Genomic DNA, 14,626 nt, shown 5'->3' with positions numbered 1-14,626 from the left:
TTCATTACGTATACTATGTCAACAATATTAATTACCTTTAATAGCGGGAAAAGAAGTTTGCGAAACTGCATGTAGAAACTGAACTATTCCTAGTTTCTCAGATGATTTACCAGACAGCAACGAACATTTGCCGCCTTGAATAACGAATAACGTGGTATTACAACAATGTCCACCATACTTGACTTTAACATCGATTTCTCCAAGAACAGTCAACGGTTTGTTACTGCCATACGCTTTGAAAATCTTATTGCTTCCCTTCCGAACGTCGAATCCATTGAATCCAATTTGTTTCAGCCTTTTCCAATCTTCAATGCTCAGCACATCCTCATCTGCTCCCGTGTCCACAATGAACTTTATCTCCACTCCTCCAACATCGATAGCAACGAACCGTTTTCCACCAAGATGGAATAATTCACGAATTTCAATCTTTTCTGTGACATCATCTACTTCTCGAATAAACTTCTGTTTCCTGAGTGGTGAATGTAGATTTTGAGTTTTGAATGGATGAACATCAGACTTGTGCTTCCGATTCACATTCAGGGAGTTCTTTTTGTTCGACATACAGCATCTTGCAAAATGTCCAAATTTCCCACATAGACGACATGTTTCAGTACGGGCAGGACATTTGGAATCGTTGCCTGAATGATTTCCTGAACATCGATTGCACTTAAACTTTTTGTTCGTGATTTCGCATACAGAAACATCTACAGAATCAGTTGAAGATTTGTTACGTAATTCTTGAACCTAAATTTCCCAAATTTTTTTTTTATTTATGTTAGATAAATAAGCATATATTATATATAAATATATACCTGAACTTTGACCGATTCGTATGTACGGCCAACCTTCAGCATGTCATCTAAAGATCTATCATACTCCAAGTATTTTGCACGTAATTTATCATCGCTTTCGGTAGCAAAAACGATTTGATCCATTATCATCTCATCCAACTGATCTTCAAACTTGCATAATGCCGCTTGCGATCGTAAACGAATTACAAAATGATCCAACTTCTCGTGAGGATTGAATATCATTTGACGGAATCGAAATCTTTCGTACCGTAGAGACATCCTGGGTGAATAATACTCATCCAACACTTCCATCGCCGCGCGAAATGAATTATCCAACAAATGTGATTTTCCAAATTTAGCGGTTTGGGCGATTTTCCTAACATCAGTACCGCCGAAACACATGAAAGCTTTGAATTTTTCATCATGATCTTCAACGGACTTGAGAGCCAAATACGCTAGAAATTGGTCTTTCCAGGCCTCCCATCTGGTGCTTGTGTGACCATCGCCATTTTCCACAAATGGTGAAATATTGAAGTCTAACTTCATTACTTTTTATCAAACAACTAGATTCCCATAGAAACGGTTGATTCACAAATTCTCTTTTCCATACGAACGGATCGCTCTGGAAATCGATGAACTTTTAAGCTCCATCTTTCTGAATCAAACGAACGGATCGTTCTGATTGTAAATGGACCGGAGTCCCATCTAGGAAAGTCAAGCGAACAGATCGCCTCAACTATAAAAAATCAAACGAACGGATCGTTCTGATAGCTGATAGACCGGAGTCTCATCAGAGAATCAAACGGATGGACCGTTCTGATCTTCAACCAACTATAGAATCTTGTTGTAGAATGAATCCTTAGAAAATCTACACAGATATTTTCAACTACTAGGAATTATTGTTTCATGAAATTTATTTACTTACACGGGACATTCCAATGATCTCTGCGTCTTCTCAAATGCTTCAATCGTTGATCAAAGACGACTTGTCTGGTATCCGACCTCCGTACTTTCCGATATTTGCACTTCCTTGCTTCACGGCTCCAACTTCCGCTTCAGGTTTTGAACTCCCGCTCGTCGCCAATGTAACAGTCGAAATAAAACACGTTCTATTTGACTGTGCGGTCTGATCTGAATGACACTTTATTAGCGATCCTTCACTAAGCCTACTGATCACAATCATGTATACTACACTCATTTAGCAGAAAGGGTTATTTAGCCGAATGAGATTATATTGCTGTCCATATGGCAAATGCCATTTTCAGCCTTTTAGTCGAAGACACCAAGTTCGTAATTTCTTAACTTTTGGAGATCTATTGCTTCTTATGTCAACAAGCTTTGTACATGTTCGACGTATAAGCATCAGAGTTTGCAGAAATCGCTCTCAATAGATAACGAACAACGATAAAAGAGAGGCAAAAACTGTTCCGAATCATAGCAAGCCATGATAACAAATTTATCAAACTTGTATACAAGTGCGAAAAAACAGAATCGGATAGGCAGCCCCCACAGAAAAATGGTGATTTAAGCTTTGTTTTCGCTCATTTCGTGTTGGTTACTGCACAGCTGTGTAGAAAAAGTTGAAATGCAACATCAGAGCCAGTGCTCCTCGCATTTGGAGCTTTCTAAAAGAAATTTATTATGAGGTATAGCTTCCCGAATCAATACTCTATCATGACAGCTTGCGAAAAAAGTCTCTCGCGGTATGCTACATATCGTAGGGGAACTGTTCCGTTTCCCATCTCACTGAACATATATTCATCTCATCGCAAGACAAAGAAATACAGCACCAATCTCGTCGCTTCTTTTGGCTAACATGCGTGCTCACTGGTAAAAAAATCACAAAAATAAGAAACAAACCAAATTCCTTTTCATTGCTTTGTTTTTGATGGGATCGAAATATGAGCTATGGGATGAAGTGCCGAACCGTTCCCCTATATGTATACAGAGATGATAAGTGAGAGACTTGTTCATTCTCTTTAGGATTCAATCCCTGATAAGCATACAAGCGGTTGTATACTATTTCGCCGAAAACCATTTCGCGGAATTTTTTCTCGAGGTACGACATTTCGCGGAATGTATCAACTCAACGAAACACATTTCGCGGAATGCACCTTTTTCCGAAAGACATTTCGCGGAATGTACCTTTTCACCGAAAGTCATTCCGCGGAATGCCATTTGGCGGAATTCAGTTAGAATAATTATCATTCAAATAATAACCGATTCTGCTTAATTACATGAAATCCGAGCATTTTTTTGCATTTAATGCAAATCCGAACCCGACCCGTTCCCGAGAATTTCGATTCGAACCCGACATAATTTAATTATTTTAGCCCGCACACAATTTTTCCCCGAAAAATTCAAACTAGATATTTTCTGGTTCTCTTAAAATTGAAAAAAAATGTAAGCCCAAACAACAAACTAGCCTCACAATTAACAAAACTGAATAAAATAATTTGCAGTATTTCATTACTCAAACCCGTACCCGACCCGAACCCGATATTGTAGTAATTTTTCAAACCCGAACCCATCGGGTACGGATTCGACTCGACCGTATCTACCGCCCGTTATAAGGCGAAAGGAGTTGCTAATGTTTTCTTTCAAGGAACACGTCTTTCCGGTATAAGGCGAAGGGAAGGGTAACGCCTTCTTTAAATGGATGCTTCTGCCCGGTATAAGGCGAAAGGAGTTGATAATGCCTTCTTTAAAAGGAGTATATAGGTATAAGGCGAAGGGAGGGGTAACGCCTTCTTTAAATAGATGCATCTGCGAAAGGAGTTGGTAATGCCTTCTTTAAAAGAATGCGTCTGCCCGGTATAAGGCGAAAGAAGTTGATAATGTCTTCTTTAAATGGATGCATTTACCAGGTATATGGCGAAAGGAGTTGGTAATGCCTTCTTTAAATGAACGCGTCTGCCCGGTATAAGGCAAAAGGAGTTGATAATGCCTTTTTTTAAAGAATGCATCTGCCCGGTATAAGGCGAAGACAGGGGTAACGCCTTCTTTAAATGGATACAGCTGCTCGGTATAAGGCGAAAGAAGTTGATAAGGCTTTTTCTAAAAGAATGCGTCTGTCCGGTATAAGGCGAAGGGATGGGTAACGTCTTCTTTAAATGGATGCATCTGCCCGGTATAAGGCGAAAGGAATTGATAATGCCTTCTTTAGATGAACGCATCTGCCCGGTATAAGGCGAAAGGAGGGGTAACGTCTTCTTTAAATGGATGTATCTGCCCGGTATACTGCCCATGATCGCATATTAGTAACACTCGCATTTTTGTTCATTTTGTAAAAAGCCTGTGAATTGTTAAGGAATCTTAATTTACTGCATCTAATGCTAATCCCACAACAGGAAAATAGGCTTTACTATCTTGCTTATCTGTGGTAAGCTGGAAATGATTGAGTTTGTGGGAAGGATTGACAAACGATTTACAAAATCAATAAAAATGCAAATGTTACAAATATGCGATCTATGCAGTATAAGGGGCAACTGAAATTTTGAAAACTACTTCTAAATATTCTGGGAGGCGTTCCTTAGCCGTGCGGGAAGATGCGTGACTGCAAAGCAAGCCTATGCTGAAGGATAGTTTCGTTAATCTCGTGTTAAACGAATGCAAAACAAAATGGTAACTTGGCTTAGAGACCTCGCAGGTAATAATGTCGGAATGCTGAATGAGCAAAGGCTATTATTATTAATATTCCGCGAAATGGTGCATTCCGCGAAATTGTACATTCCGCCAAAAGTCATTCGGCGAAAAGGTACAATCCGCCAAATGTCGTACCGCGAAAAGTTACAAACCGCCAAATGCTTTTCCGCGAAATGTTCAACCGCGAAAATGAATTCCGCGAAATAGTTTTCGGTGAAATGTTATACAATCCATACAAGCATATGGAGACGCATGGTGCACTGATTCATGAACTCCTTGTGATTTTGCTTTGCATAGTAGGAAACGTTTTTTGATGAAACATTCCTAACATTCGCTTACAACAGTTCAGGTATTAATTCAAAATTCATTACTTGTACTTTGTTCTGCGTATGAGATTGACTGCCACAGTTTGCCCCTTGTCAAGTAGCAATTAAATCAAATATGACTAAAATATCCAGTAAAACTGTTATAACTTTTTTTTATTTTTCAAGTTTTTCATTCGCACTAGCCACCAACCGGCGTATTTTGATATTATCTGAATCTTTTTAGGACATGCAAAAAATGTGGAAATAGAAATGAAAAAGATATGGTGAAAACCCCATTTTTAAGGGGTTATTAGCATAAAACGTAAAAAATCTCCAAAAGTAACGGAATTACGAGCTTGGTGTCTTCGACGAGGTTTTTCAGGAGAACTTTTGCTACAACTTTCATGAAGAATCAAACCTTATATGTTGTGAAGCAGAAAAAATATTTTTTTTATAACACTTTTAGGGGGATTGATCGGTAAGCTGAATACATCTAAAGAAGCGCATTAACTTACTGATAAAATGTCTTGAAGACACCGTTACGCTAAATTGCATAATAAATGTACTATTAAATAAACGCGCTAAAACACGATTTTCGCCACTGTGCGGTGGCTAGATGGTATTCGGCTTGACGCCGACCAAAATTATGACAAATGCAGCCGCCGACGATTTGCTGATCGGCGCACATCTCTAACGGTGGTCAACACCGTCAGAACCCATGCACGAACTAACGGGATATTTTCTAACCTTTAATTTTACTGTAATAAAGATTTGAACAAAAGTTATATTTTCAGCAACAAAACGAGCAATGGGTAATGTTTTTAACATAACCGCGAGTAGACGTAGGACTTGTATAAACGTAACGTATTTACATTTAATTATTAACTTTTGGATTGGTTATAGGTATTATTGGAAACGACAACTTCCATGCTGTGTAGAATAATTAGCAATTTGTTAATTCAAAACTTCTGGAAATAAAACTAGTAATTAAATACATAATTTAAATTGCTTTCTTTCTAACTATTAAGCCCTTTTTACTCAAGCAAATGTATGGCATTTATAGATTTCTTATTGACGATAGTCCTGCCGGTACTTTCATATCAGTCCCATATTGGTTTTTCGCATACTGAGATAATAGCCATTGAAGTTACAAAACGCATTTTCCATGTAAAACTTTAAAAAAATCTAATAAATTCAAACATTTTGCGGTTTGGTTCAAATTTTGCAGAGTCATTCCTCATTTGATGAGTTAATGTAAAACGATTCAGATCAATGAAAAAAATATTGAATTTTGAGCAATCAGCTCATGTAAATTTTTAATGGGACTGGTATGCGGGTACATTCAATATGGGACAAGGTTGGTTTGGTATTTTTTCACATTTCTCCCGAACAAAGTCTAATTTTTTATCATGTTATGAGGTAGTATGATAAAGTTGAATACCATTCACGGAGTTAACTCGAAAGTAAAGAAAACCGAAATGGGACTGATATGCGAGTAGCGGCAGAGTATTTAAAGTTTAAAAATTCTATTAATAAAATTTTCAGACTTGGGCAAAATGTGCTATTCTAGGGGAGCTGTCCCGTTTTCCAAACAAAGAAATACAGCACCAATTTCGATGCTTCTTTTTACTAACATACGTGCTTACTGCTGAAAAAAAATCACAACAATAAGAGACAAGTCAAGGAGCAGTAACCCTATTAAAATAGAGGAGGTATTGCTAAAACGTCAACGAAAAATTATTTAATGTTTTGGCTCCAAACTTCTAGTCTAAGTTAAGTTTAATAATATAATTTCTCAGAAACCAAAGTGTAAAATAACGTTTATTTAAATATTCTTCTGTAAATTTGTTTTTGCGGACTTTTTTTACATTTACATGTAATACGGCGAAATTTTGTAATCTAAAATGGATATTATCACTATTGCTGATTGTGCATCTTTAAATGCTAATGCCTTCTGCGGATGAATGAAAGTAGTTATTTTAATCAATATTTTATTTTCATCAGTGTAGTTGATTTTTTGCAGGGGAATCAGAACTGTTATAGTATGTATAACCATGTTTATATGTGTAGCATACTAAATATACTTTTCATCTTCAAAGATCATAAATTAGAGATCTTGTCGTTTTCCAACAGAGCAAACATGCAGCTCAATTTCAGAATGTTCCCACGCGCAAGTCAGATGCGCTTACTTCACATTCACTCAAGTGGAATACAACAATTCCATGAATTCATCTGGAACACAACGTTCCATAACTAATAAATTCCTTTAGGTGACATACAACATTTCCAAGAATAATTCTGTGTCATGTCACTTTACACCTATCGATTCCCATACCACACAAGTGCTGGTAACTTGAGCAAGGCGCTGGTTTTCTTCAATGACAACATGACTCATTCACGATCCCTTGGATTCATATTTCATGTCGCCTAGAGCGCTGAGCAATTATGTTCTTTCTTTTACACAACTGACCTACTCCAACGCAACCAAAGTGAACACGCCCTTTCGATATGACTATGTTTACGTATCGGTTATTGCCTTTACGATTTACGCTTCTCTGATTGGTAAATTAGTAAATAGTTGTTCCTAGCTTCTCACTCCATAGACAGAGAAAGCATAATGAAGAAATAATGATGTACTAGAATTAAGAAGTTTCCTATTCAATAAGATTGACAATAAAGACGATTAGTTTACCAACCACGAATCGAACTACATCTTCATTTAATTTGATCGAAGTCCCAAGTTTACTAAATATGTATGTGCTGTTTAGTACCAAGCACAACTTAACATATGGTCAGTCATATACCATGACTCGTACCTATCCCGGTATCATGTGGTGTGGAGTATTAAACTAATCAGTTTCCGTGGATGAGCAGACCAAATTTCGCTTTTATTCCTCTTCATCCACCACCGCTGCCATCGCTGCCTCAGTCATCATCGGCCTCTAGCCGTGAACTCCGAGCGATGCGATGGGCGATTGCATCCATCGCAACCGATACCACTGCATCCGACCATCAGAAAGGCGCCCTCTTCTTTCATTCATATTCGCAGACACACCACCCACCGGCAGCTCTCCCGCTGGCAACTGCATGCTGTGTAGGTAAACGCAGCGAACGAGCGCAGGAAACGAAAAACGCGCGAGCAGAAAGTCCCATCAGTACGCGCTGTTGTCACAAATTGTAATGACTCGCACAAGGCACGCACTGTTTTTTTTATACACAAATATAATCTTGCGTTGGACCCGAATGCCCGTGACACACAGCATTCTGATGCCCGTGTTAGGAATGCACGGGATTGGTTACATATGAAATTTTTGCTGACTTTGACAAGAATTGAAATTTTCAATAGCTTATCGTCAATAATCTTAAGTTTCAATGAAATTGGCAAATTGCTGGAGAGTGCCCGAGTCGATTGATATATAAATCTCCAAAATCCATCGAAACATAAAGTGCGCTAGTAACGTTCGAAATCTTCCCTTTCAGCGTAACGCTTTGGATTTCCAAAAATCTAAATGACACCCAGTATAGTAAAAAAAAAAGACGTAAGTCCTACGTAAAAAAAAAGTGGCTCGATTATCCGGAGGGTTCGATTATCCAGAGTGAATTTTTTTTCAACACTCCGGATAATCGAGTCCGCCCTGTACTACTTTCTGTTGGAACAGGTACGAGCCACTAGCATTCGAATCCATTTCGTTGGCATCGCAATGCAGTGCCTAACGCTTCCGCAATAAATAACGCAATAAAAAATCACCACGCTGATTCACGCCGCCAGTTGAAATTGAAATGGCTTTTTGCGTGATGTCGAAAACGCCGCCACTGCTGACCAAAGTTATGACAAACGCCGCTGTCAACGATTTTTGAACCGGCGCACACCTCTTCTTGTAGTTGCAAAAATTCGGAGGTGACTATCCAGCGTTACGAATTCACTAACAGAACGATGCGTTTCAATGTCCAATTCTTGGCAGTTGAAGGTGTTGCTGAACAGTACCGCCAGAAGCTGATGGCCGTTTTTTAATATGTGCTAGTTCTAGCGGACAATGCACTATCCGACAATACTAGCGCGAAAATAGCCTAATGTAAACGCTTGTTAGCAGGGATGCCAGATGATATTTTCAAATGTCTTTATTGTCGTTTAAAAATGTCTTCAAATGTCTTCAGCATTAAAATTCAAATTGTTAGAATTCAAGAGAATTTACTTTAAAACTTTCACGAGATAGTGTATAACGAGTTTCCCCTGGATTTTCTACTGAGTCTTTGATCAAAACTCCACCGGATTTTTTTAACTGAATTTCCACGTGGAATTCTTCCAAATTTCTTTTTAAAGTATACCCTGTAGGAAGTATACCCCAGAGAAATTTCTTAAGGAACTTCCGGATAAATTTTTGGAGCAACTTCCAGATAAATTCCTGATGGAGCATCGTATTACTCATACTAATTTCTGCTGGATGGAGGTTCTAATTACTTCTGGAGGACTCTTGAAGAAATTTCCCGAGGAATTCCTGTTAGAACATTCCAAGGATTTACTGAAAGAACTTCCAGAAGAATTTCTGAAGGAACTTCCGGAGGAACTGCTGGAAGGAGGTTTCCCTGGAAGACCATAAGAAGAAGTTTATGTAGGCTTCAGGATAAATTCCGGAGGGATTTTCTGGAGGAATTCCTGAAGGATTTTCCTGATGAATTTCTGAAGGATATTCCTGAGAAACAACTTAAGGAATTTCCGGTGTGACTACTGAAGAAATTTCTTAAGAAACTTCCGGAGGAAATCTTGGTGATAGTTCTGGATAAATTCTTGGAGGAGCTTCTTGAGGTATTTCTGCGGAAATTTCCGAAAGAAATCCTGGAGGAAATACCAGAAAAATTCCATAGTATACTTCCGAAGGCATTCTTGGAGAATCTTTCGGCAACATTTTTGGAGAATCTTCCGAAGGAATTCATGGAGGAACTTGCGAATGGATTCCTGAAGGAGCTTCCGCAGGAATTCCTGGAAGAACTTTCGGAAGTATTTCTGGGGGAACTTCCGGAGGAATTCTGCTGGAAGAACTTTATCTCATTTCCAATCAACCTTTATTCAGGCTAATGATGAGTCGTCTTCGTGATCGTTGACCCCAAGCCTCTGGCCGTTGACCCGTTGTCGCCCATTAATTCCATCACATGCTGACCACCCAGTTCGCCACCCCCATGGACGCCCATTCGATGTTCTCCTCGGCGTCCCTGGTGGTGAGTAGCGGTAGCACTGTCGTCCTTCCATGGGGTAGTGTAGTGTTGGCTGCGTTCATGGTTTGTGGGAGCTGTTGGATCGTTTAACATTCAACAACTACAAACGTTTTCATATTTTTTAAACAATTAAAACGAGTACAACAAAACGCGAAAATCTCACCAAACTTGGACCACACACTGACACTTGTTACAAACTTCCGGACAAATTCCTGGAGGAACTTCATGAGGAATTACAGAAAGAATACCAGAACGATTTTTTTGGAGAAATTCATAGAAGAATTCTCAAAGAAAATGTTGGAAGAATTTCCAAAGATATTTCTAGAAGAATTACCAAAGGAATAATTTAGCGAAAATGAGTAACAAGTTTCCACTAAATTTTCTACTGAGTCTTCAATTGAAATTCCACCGATTTTATTTTGTATCTGAATTTCTTTTAAGAAGATTTTCCTGTAGTAATTTACCATGGAAAGTCTGAGAAGTATTTATTAAACGCCAGAACAATTTAAATTTCTTGTCGCCATTCGTAAGAATTTCCTATGGAAATTATTCGAGTCAAATTTCTTGTTGAAATTAAAAGAGATTTATTGTGGGAATTCAGAAGAACTTGTGGAAATTAAGAAGAATTTCCCGTTTAAATCTTGGAGGATTTCCTTTATTTCTTCTTTACGGAAATTATTATTTATTTCCATAATTTGTACTGAATTTTAAATTTCAAATATTTTTAATTTAGACAAGAAAATCCTCATAATTCCTGTATACATTGTGCTAATATCGCGCTATTATTGTCGGATAGTGCATTGTCCGCTAGAACTAGCGAATATATAAAAGAGCCAAAAAGGATTATGAAATGCCAGCGACTGACAGACGAGAAAACCAGGAGTCGAATGGTAGTGGCTGCAGTACCCATTGCATTACAGAACGGTACAGAGTATAACGGAGAAATAGAAAAATTTGGAAGGCTACGCGGAAATATCGCGCAGAGGTAAGTCCCCGCATAGAACAAATCATGCATAGTGTGCGTTGAGTCAAGTTTAAACATAAAAAAACCCAGATTAATCCACCTAGCGGCGATGATGCCTTTCTCGTGCATCGTAAAATGTAGAGTAGAGTGGGGCAAGAGTACGCACTTAGTTTTCAATCGATCATGTGGCCCTTATGAAGCAAGCTTCTGCATATCAAATCAGTGTCGATGATTCATATACTCTTCCTTTATGTTACCCAGTGTAAAAAATATTGAAATTATTGAGATTCGTTTTAGTAGAACCCTTATTGCAAGACAAGTGAATAACGCACTCTTACCCCACCGGTGGGGTAAAAGTGCGCATTTATCCAATCATGTGCTTTAAGTATATATTAACACAAATAAGAGTTAATAACATTTAATTGATGTTTAATTAGCATATATTAGGGAATGTTTGAAGATTACGTAACTCTTAAAGGGGGAGGGGGTCCTAAAAATGTGCACTTTCATACGAAAAACCATTGTTTTTTATATATACAAAAAACTACAGAGGAAAAAATATATATCAGGTTTCGCGTGGCGTATACAAAGGCACTTTCCTTAAAGAAATTCCACCAATCATGTAACGTAAAATTTGGCTATTTCATCACACCTCCCCCCCCCCTACCTTACACTATTTGTATGAATCCTCTAATGGATCCTCTAATTTGTATGAATCCTATATGGATCGTCACACATCTCGCAACCCCTCCCAGCTAAACGTTGCGTAATTTATGAATGTTTCTTTTGATTAAATGAAATTATCATTTAGATGAAATTGTGTTTTCGTACTATGTTTAAATGTACAACAAGTCCTAATACAATTTCATTATTTCGCTTCAGTGCTTTGTTCGCTAAGTTCTTTCTAACAGCGAATTACTTCAACTTATCCTAAAAACTTGTGATAATTTCGAATTCTGTACCTTTTTTCTTAGTTGTGGATCTTTACGCTTTGGAAGAAGTTTTATTTCGGCCGGAGATACGGGTTTGACATCATAACTTGAAGATTCATATGCGTACTCTTGCCCCACCGGTTCCTGCGTACTTTTACCCCACAGTCCCAAAAATTATTCAAGTAATGGTTTTGACTTCTTGGAAAACTAACTGGATTGGTGTTCTGTACCGTAAAATACTCTATACCTACAATAGGTTATCGAAATGGTATAATGTTCACCTCATTGAACGTATATATGGTAATGAAATACTAGTTGCGGAAATCCAATTATTTTTAGCAAAATGACCAAAAAGTTATCTAAATCCATAACTCCCTTGTTGTTTATTCAAATCGTTTACAATTACACATGATAATGGTTGGCCAGAATACCTGTCAAACTGATGCAGTGCTGCTAGTTTATCTTTTTTTATTACTTCAAAAAATCGAAAACGTACTCTTACCCCACGCGCACTCTTGCCCCACTCTATTCTACTGAAAAAATCACATAAGAAAGGTCAAAAAAGCACTTTAGGGGAATAGATCGCATATTTTCTATCATTTTGCATGTTTTTGCATTAATTACTATGCATTGCCACCATTCTTGAAAAAACATTTTTTTTTTCGTTTTTGAAATTCTATTTCCAAGGGGGGAAAAACAATGATTTTGCAATAATTCCGAAATGCAATGTCCGATCGAGCCAATTTTCAATAGCAAACAATAATGGGACCACATTCCCCGTCGAATGCAACTTGTTGCGAGTAAATCGGGTAATGCTAAGTTCGGTACAACTTTGTTGTACGAGAAAGGCAAAAAAATCAACTGTCATGACTGGGATGGCGTGTGCTTGCATAGACATTAGGGTGTCCCAAAAAAAAAATCGATGTTCGAAAAGTCATGGTGCTCAACCCTGAAATGAAAGATATACCTGTCTGGATCATTTTTGTAGAACAAACCGAATTTCTAAAAAAATCGTTTAGAGGTCTCGCCAGGTCGATTTTTTGAAAAATGAGCTTTTTTTTAAGTAAAAAATCAAATATTGGGTCCTTTCACAATTTTTTTCAGGGTCACCATTCGTTTTATATTTTTTTTTATGTGGATCTTTGCCCATATTCTCCATGAATTAGTTTTTGTTATTATGCGTTTTTACAGTCAGCAGAACTTTTTAAATATCGAAAAATACATTTTTTTTGACGAATTTTCGAAGTTACTTCATCCTAACACAAAAAATATTTTTTTCTCGTTCGGAAAAATAGTGTGTAAGTTTTTCCGAACGAGAGCTATTAATAACGAGTATTTTCATAAAAAAATATCCAAGAAATGTTGTTCTGGGGCTGAGATATTGCAGTTTTAGTAAATAGTCAAAAGTGTACAAATTCGGTACTTTTTCTTTACAAGTTAGTATTTTATCAAGCTTGCACCAATATTTTAATAGAAATTAAAAACAATTCAAAGGAAAATAAATTGAAATGCTTTCTAGGTAACATAGCTTTTCTTTCCGATGGAGTTGGTTACCTGAATTACAGGATTTGGTTGGAGTATCCAGCTTTCCACGCTCGGTAATGGCGGCTTGTCGGTGTGTAAAAATCAATCAGTCACTGTACTGTTTGACACTAGCTGGAGGAAAGCTCACTGGCGTTTCTTGGGTGAGGGGAAGGGAAAAGAGGCCTTTTCACCAGTGAGTTTTCCTCCAGCTAGTGCCAAAAAGTACAGTGATCGATTGATTTTTACACACCGACATGCCGCCATTACCGAGCGTGGAAAGCTGGATATGGATGGAGCTAGTTATAAAAGTATATCACACCCAATAGTTAATATGTAGCAATATACAAGTAATCAGGTTCACTATGATCTCTTTATTAGTTTTGATTCAATCATAGGATGCTTTTCACGGCATACAAAAAACAAGACAGCACGTATGTAAACATTCAGTTTGAACGTAAACATGTGTCGTCACTACTATCTTCGCACAAGCTGAACTGAGACGATGCTCTACGGTCTCAGCATGCTTACTTTTGTACTCTAACATGTGGCGTTAAAATATTGGTGCAATTTTGATGAAATTATAACATGTGAAGAAAAAGTACCGAATTTGTACACTTTTTGACTATTTACTAAAACTGCAATATCTCAGCCCCAGAACAACATTTCTTGGATATTTTTTTATGAAAATACTCGTTATTAATAGCTCTTTGTAGTATGTAAGTTTTTCCGAACGAGAAAAAAATATTTTTTGTGTTAGGATGAAGTAACTTCGAAAATTCGTCAAAAAAATGTGTATTTTTCGATATTTAAAAAGTTCTGCAGACTGTAAAAACGCATAATACCAAAGACTTTTTCATTAAGAATATGGGCAAAGATCCACAGAAAAATAAAAAAATATAAAACGAATGGGTGACCCTGACAAAAATTGTGAAAGGACCCAATATTTGATTTTTTACCTAAAAAAAGCTCATTTTTCAAAAATCGATCTGGCGCGACCTCTAAACGATTTTTTTTAGAAATTCGGTTTGTTCTACAAAAATGATCCAGACAGGTATATCTTTCATTTCAGGGTTGAGCACCATGACTTTTCGAACATCGATTTTTTTTGGGACACCCTAATAGACAAGGAACATGGAACGATTCTTTAAATAATTTTAAAAGAATGATTTCGTGTAGGTAGATTCATGTAAGTATACTTTTGATTGTTTTTACAGGCAGCTTATTAGGCTTGCGTAAACTTTCTGTCTAGACGAA

The 14,626-nt window shown here is 37.4% G+C and overlaps 2 protein-coding genes across 2 annotated transcripts in view; one reads left to right on the top strand and one right to left on the bottom strand.

Annotated features, from left to right (window-relative positions):
- LOC134215691 (uncharacterized) overlaps window positions 1-14,626 on the top strand; it is a 350,826-nt gene that overhangs the window by 60,620 nt on the left and 275,580 nt on the right. The window lies entirely within an intron of this gene.
- On the bottom strand, window positions 26-1,258 carry LOC134215690 (uncharacterized). The gene is made up of 2 exons (XM_062694819.1): window positions 813-1,258; window positions 26-744 (listed from the first exon to the last, which is right to left on the bottom strand). The coding sequence occupies exons 1-2, from the start codon at window positions 1,191-1,193 to the stop codon at window positions 28-30; spliced, it is 1,098 nt and encodes a 365-aa protein (XP_062550803.1). The 5' UTR covers window positions 1,194-1,258; the 3' UTR covers window positions 26-27.

This window comes from Armigeres subalbatus, chromosome 2, assembly GCF_024139115.2.
Source record: "Armigeres subalbatus isolate Guangzhou_Male chromosome 2, GZ_Asu_2, whole genome shotgun sequence".
NCBI lineage: Eukaryota > Metazoa > Arthropoda > Insecta > Diptera > Culicidae > Armigeres > Armigeres subalbatus.
This window is presented reverse-complemented; position numbering and strand designations above follow the sequence as displayed.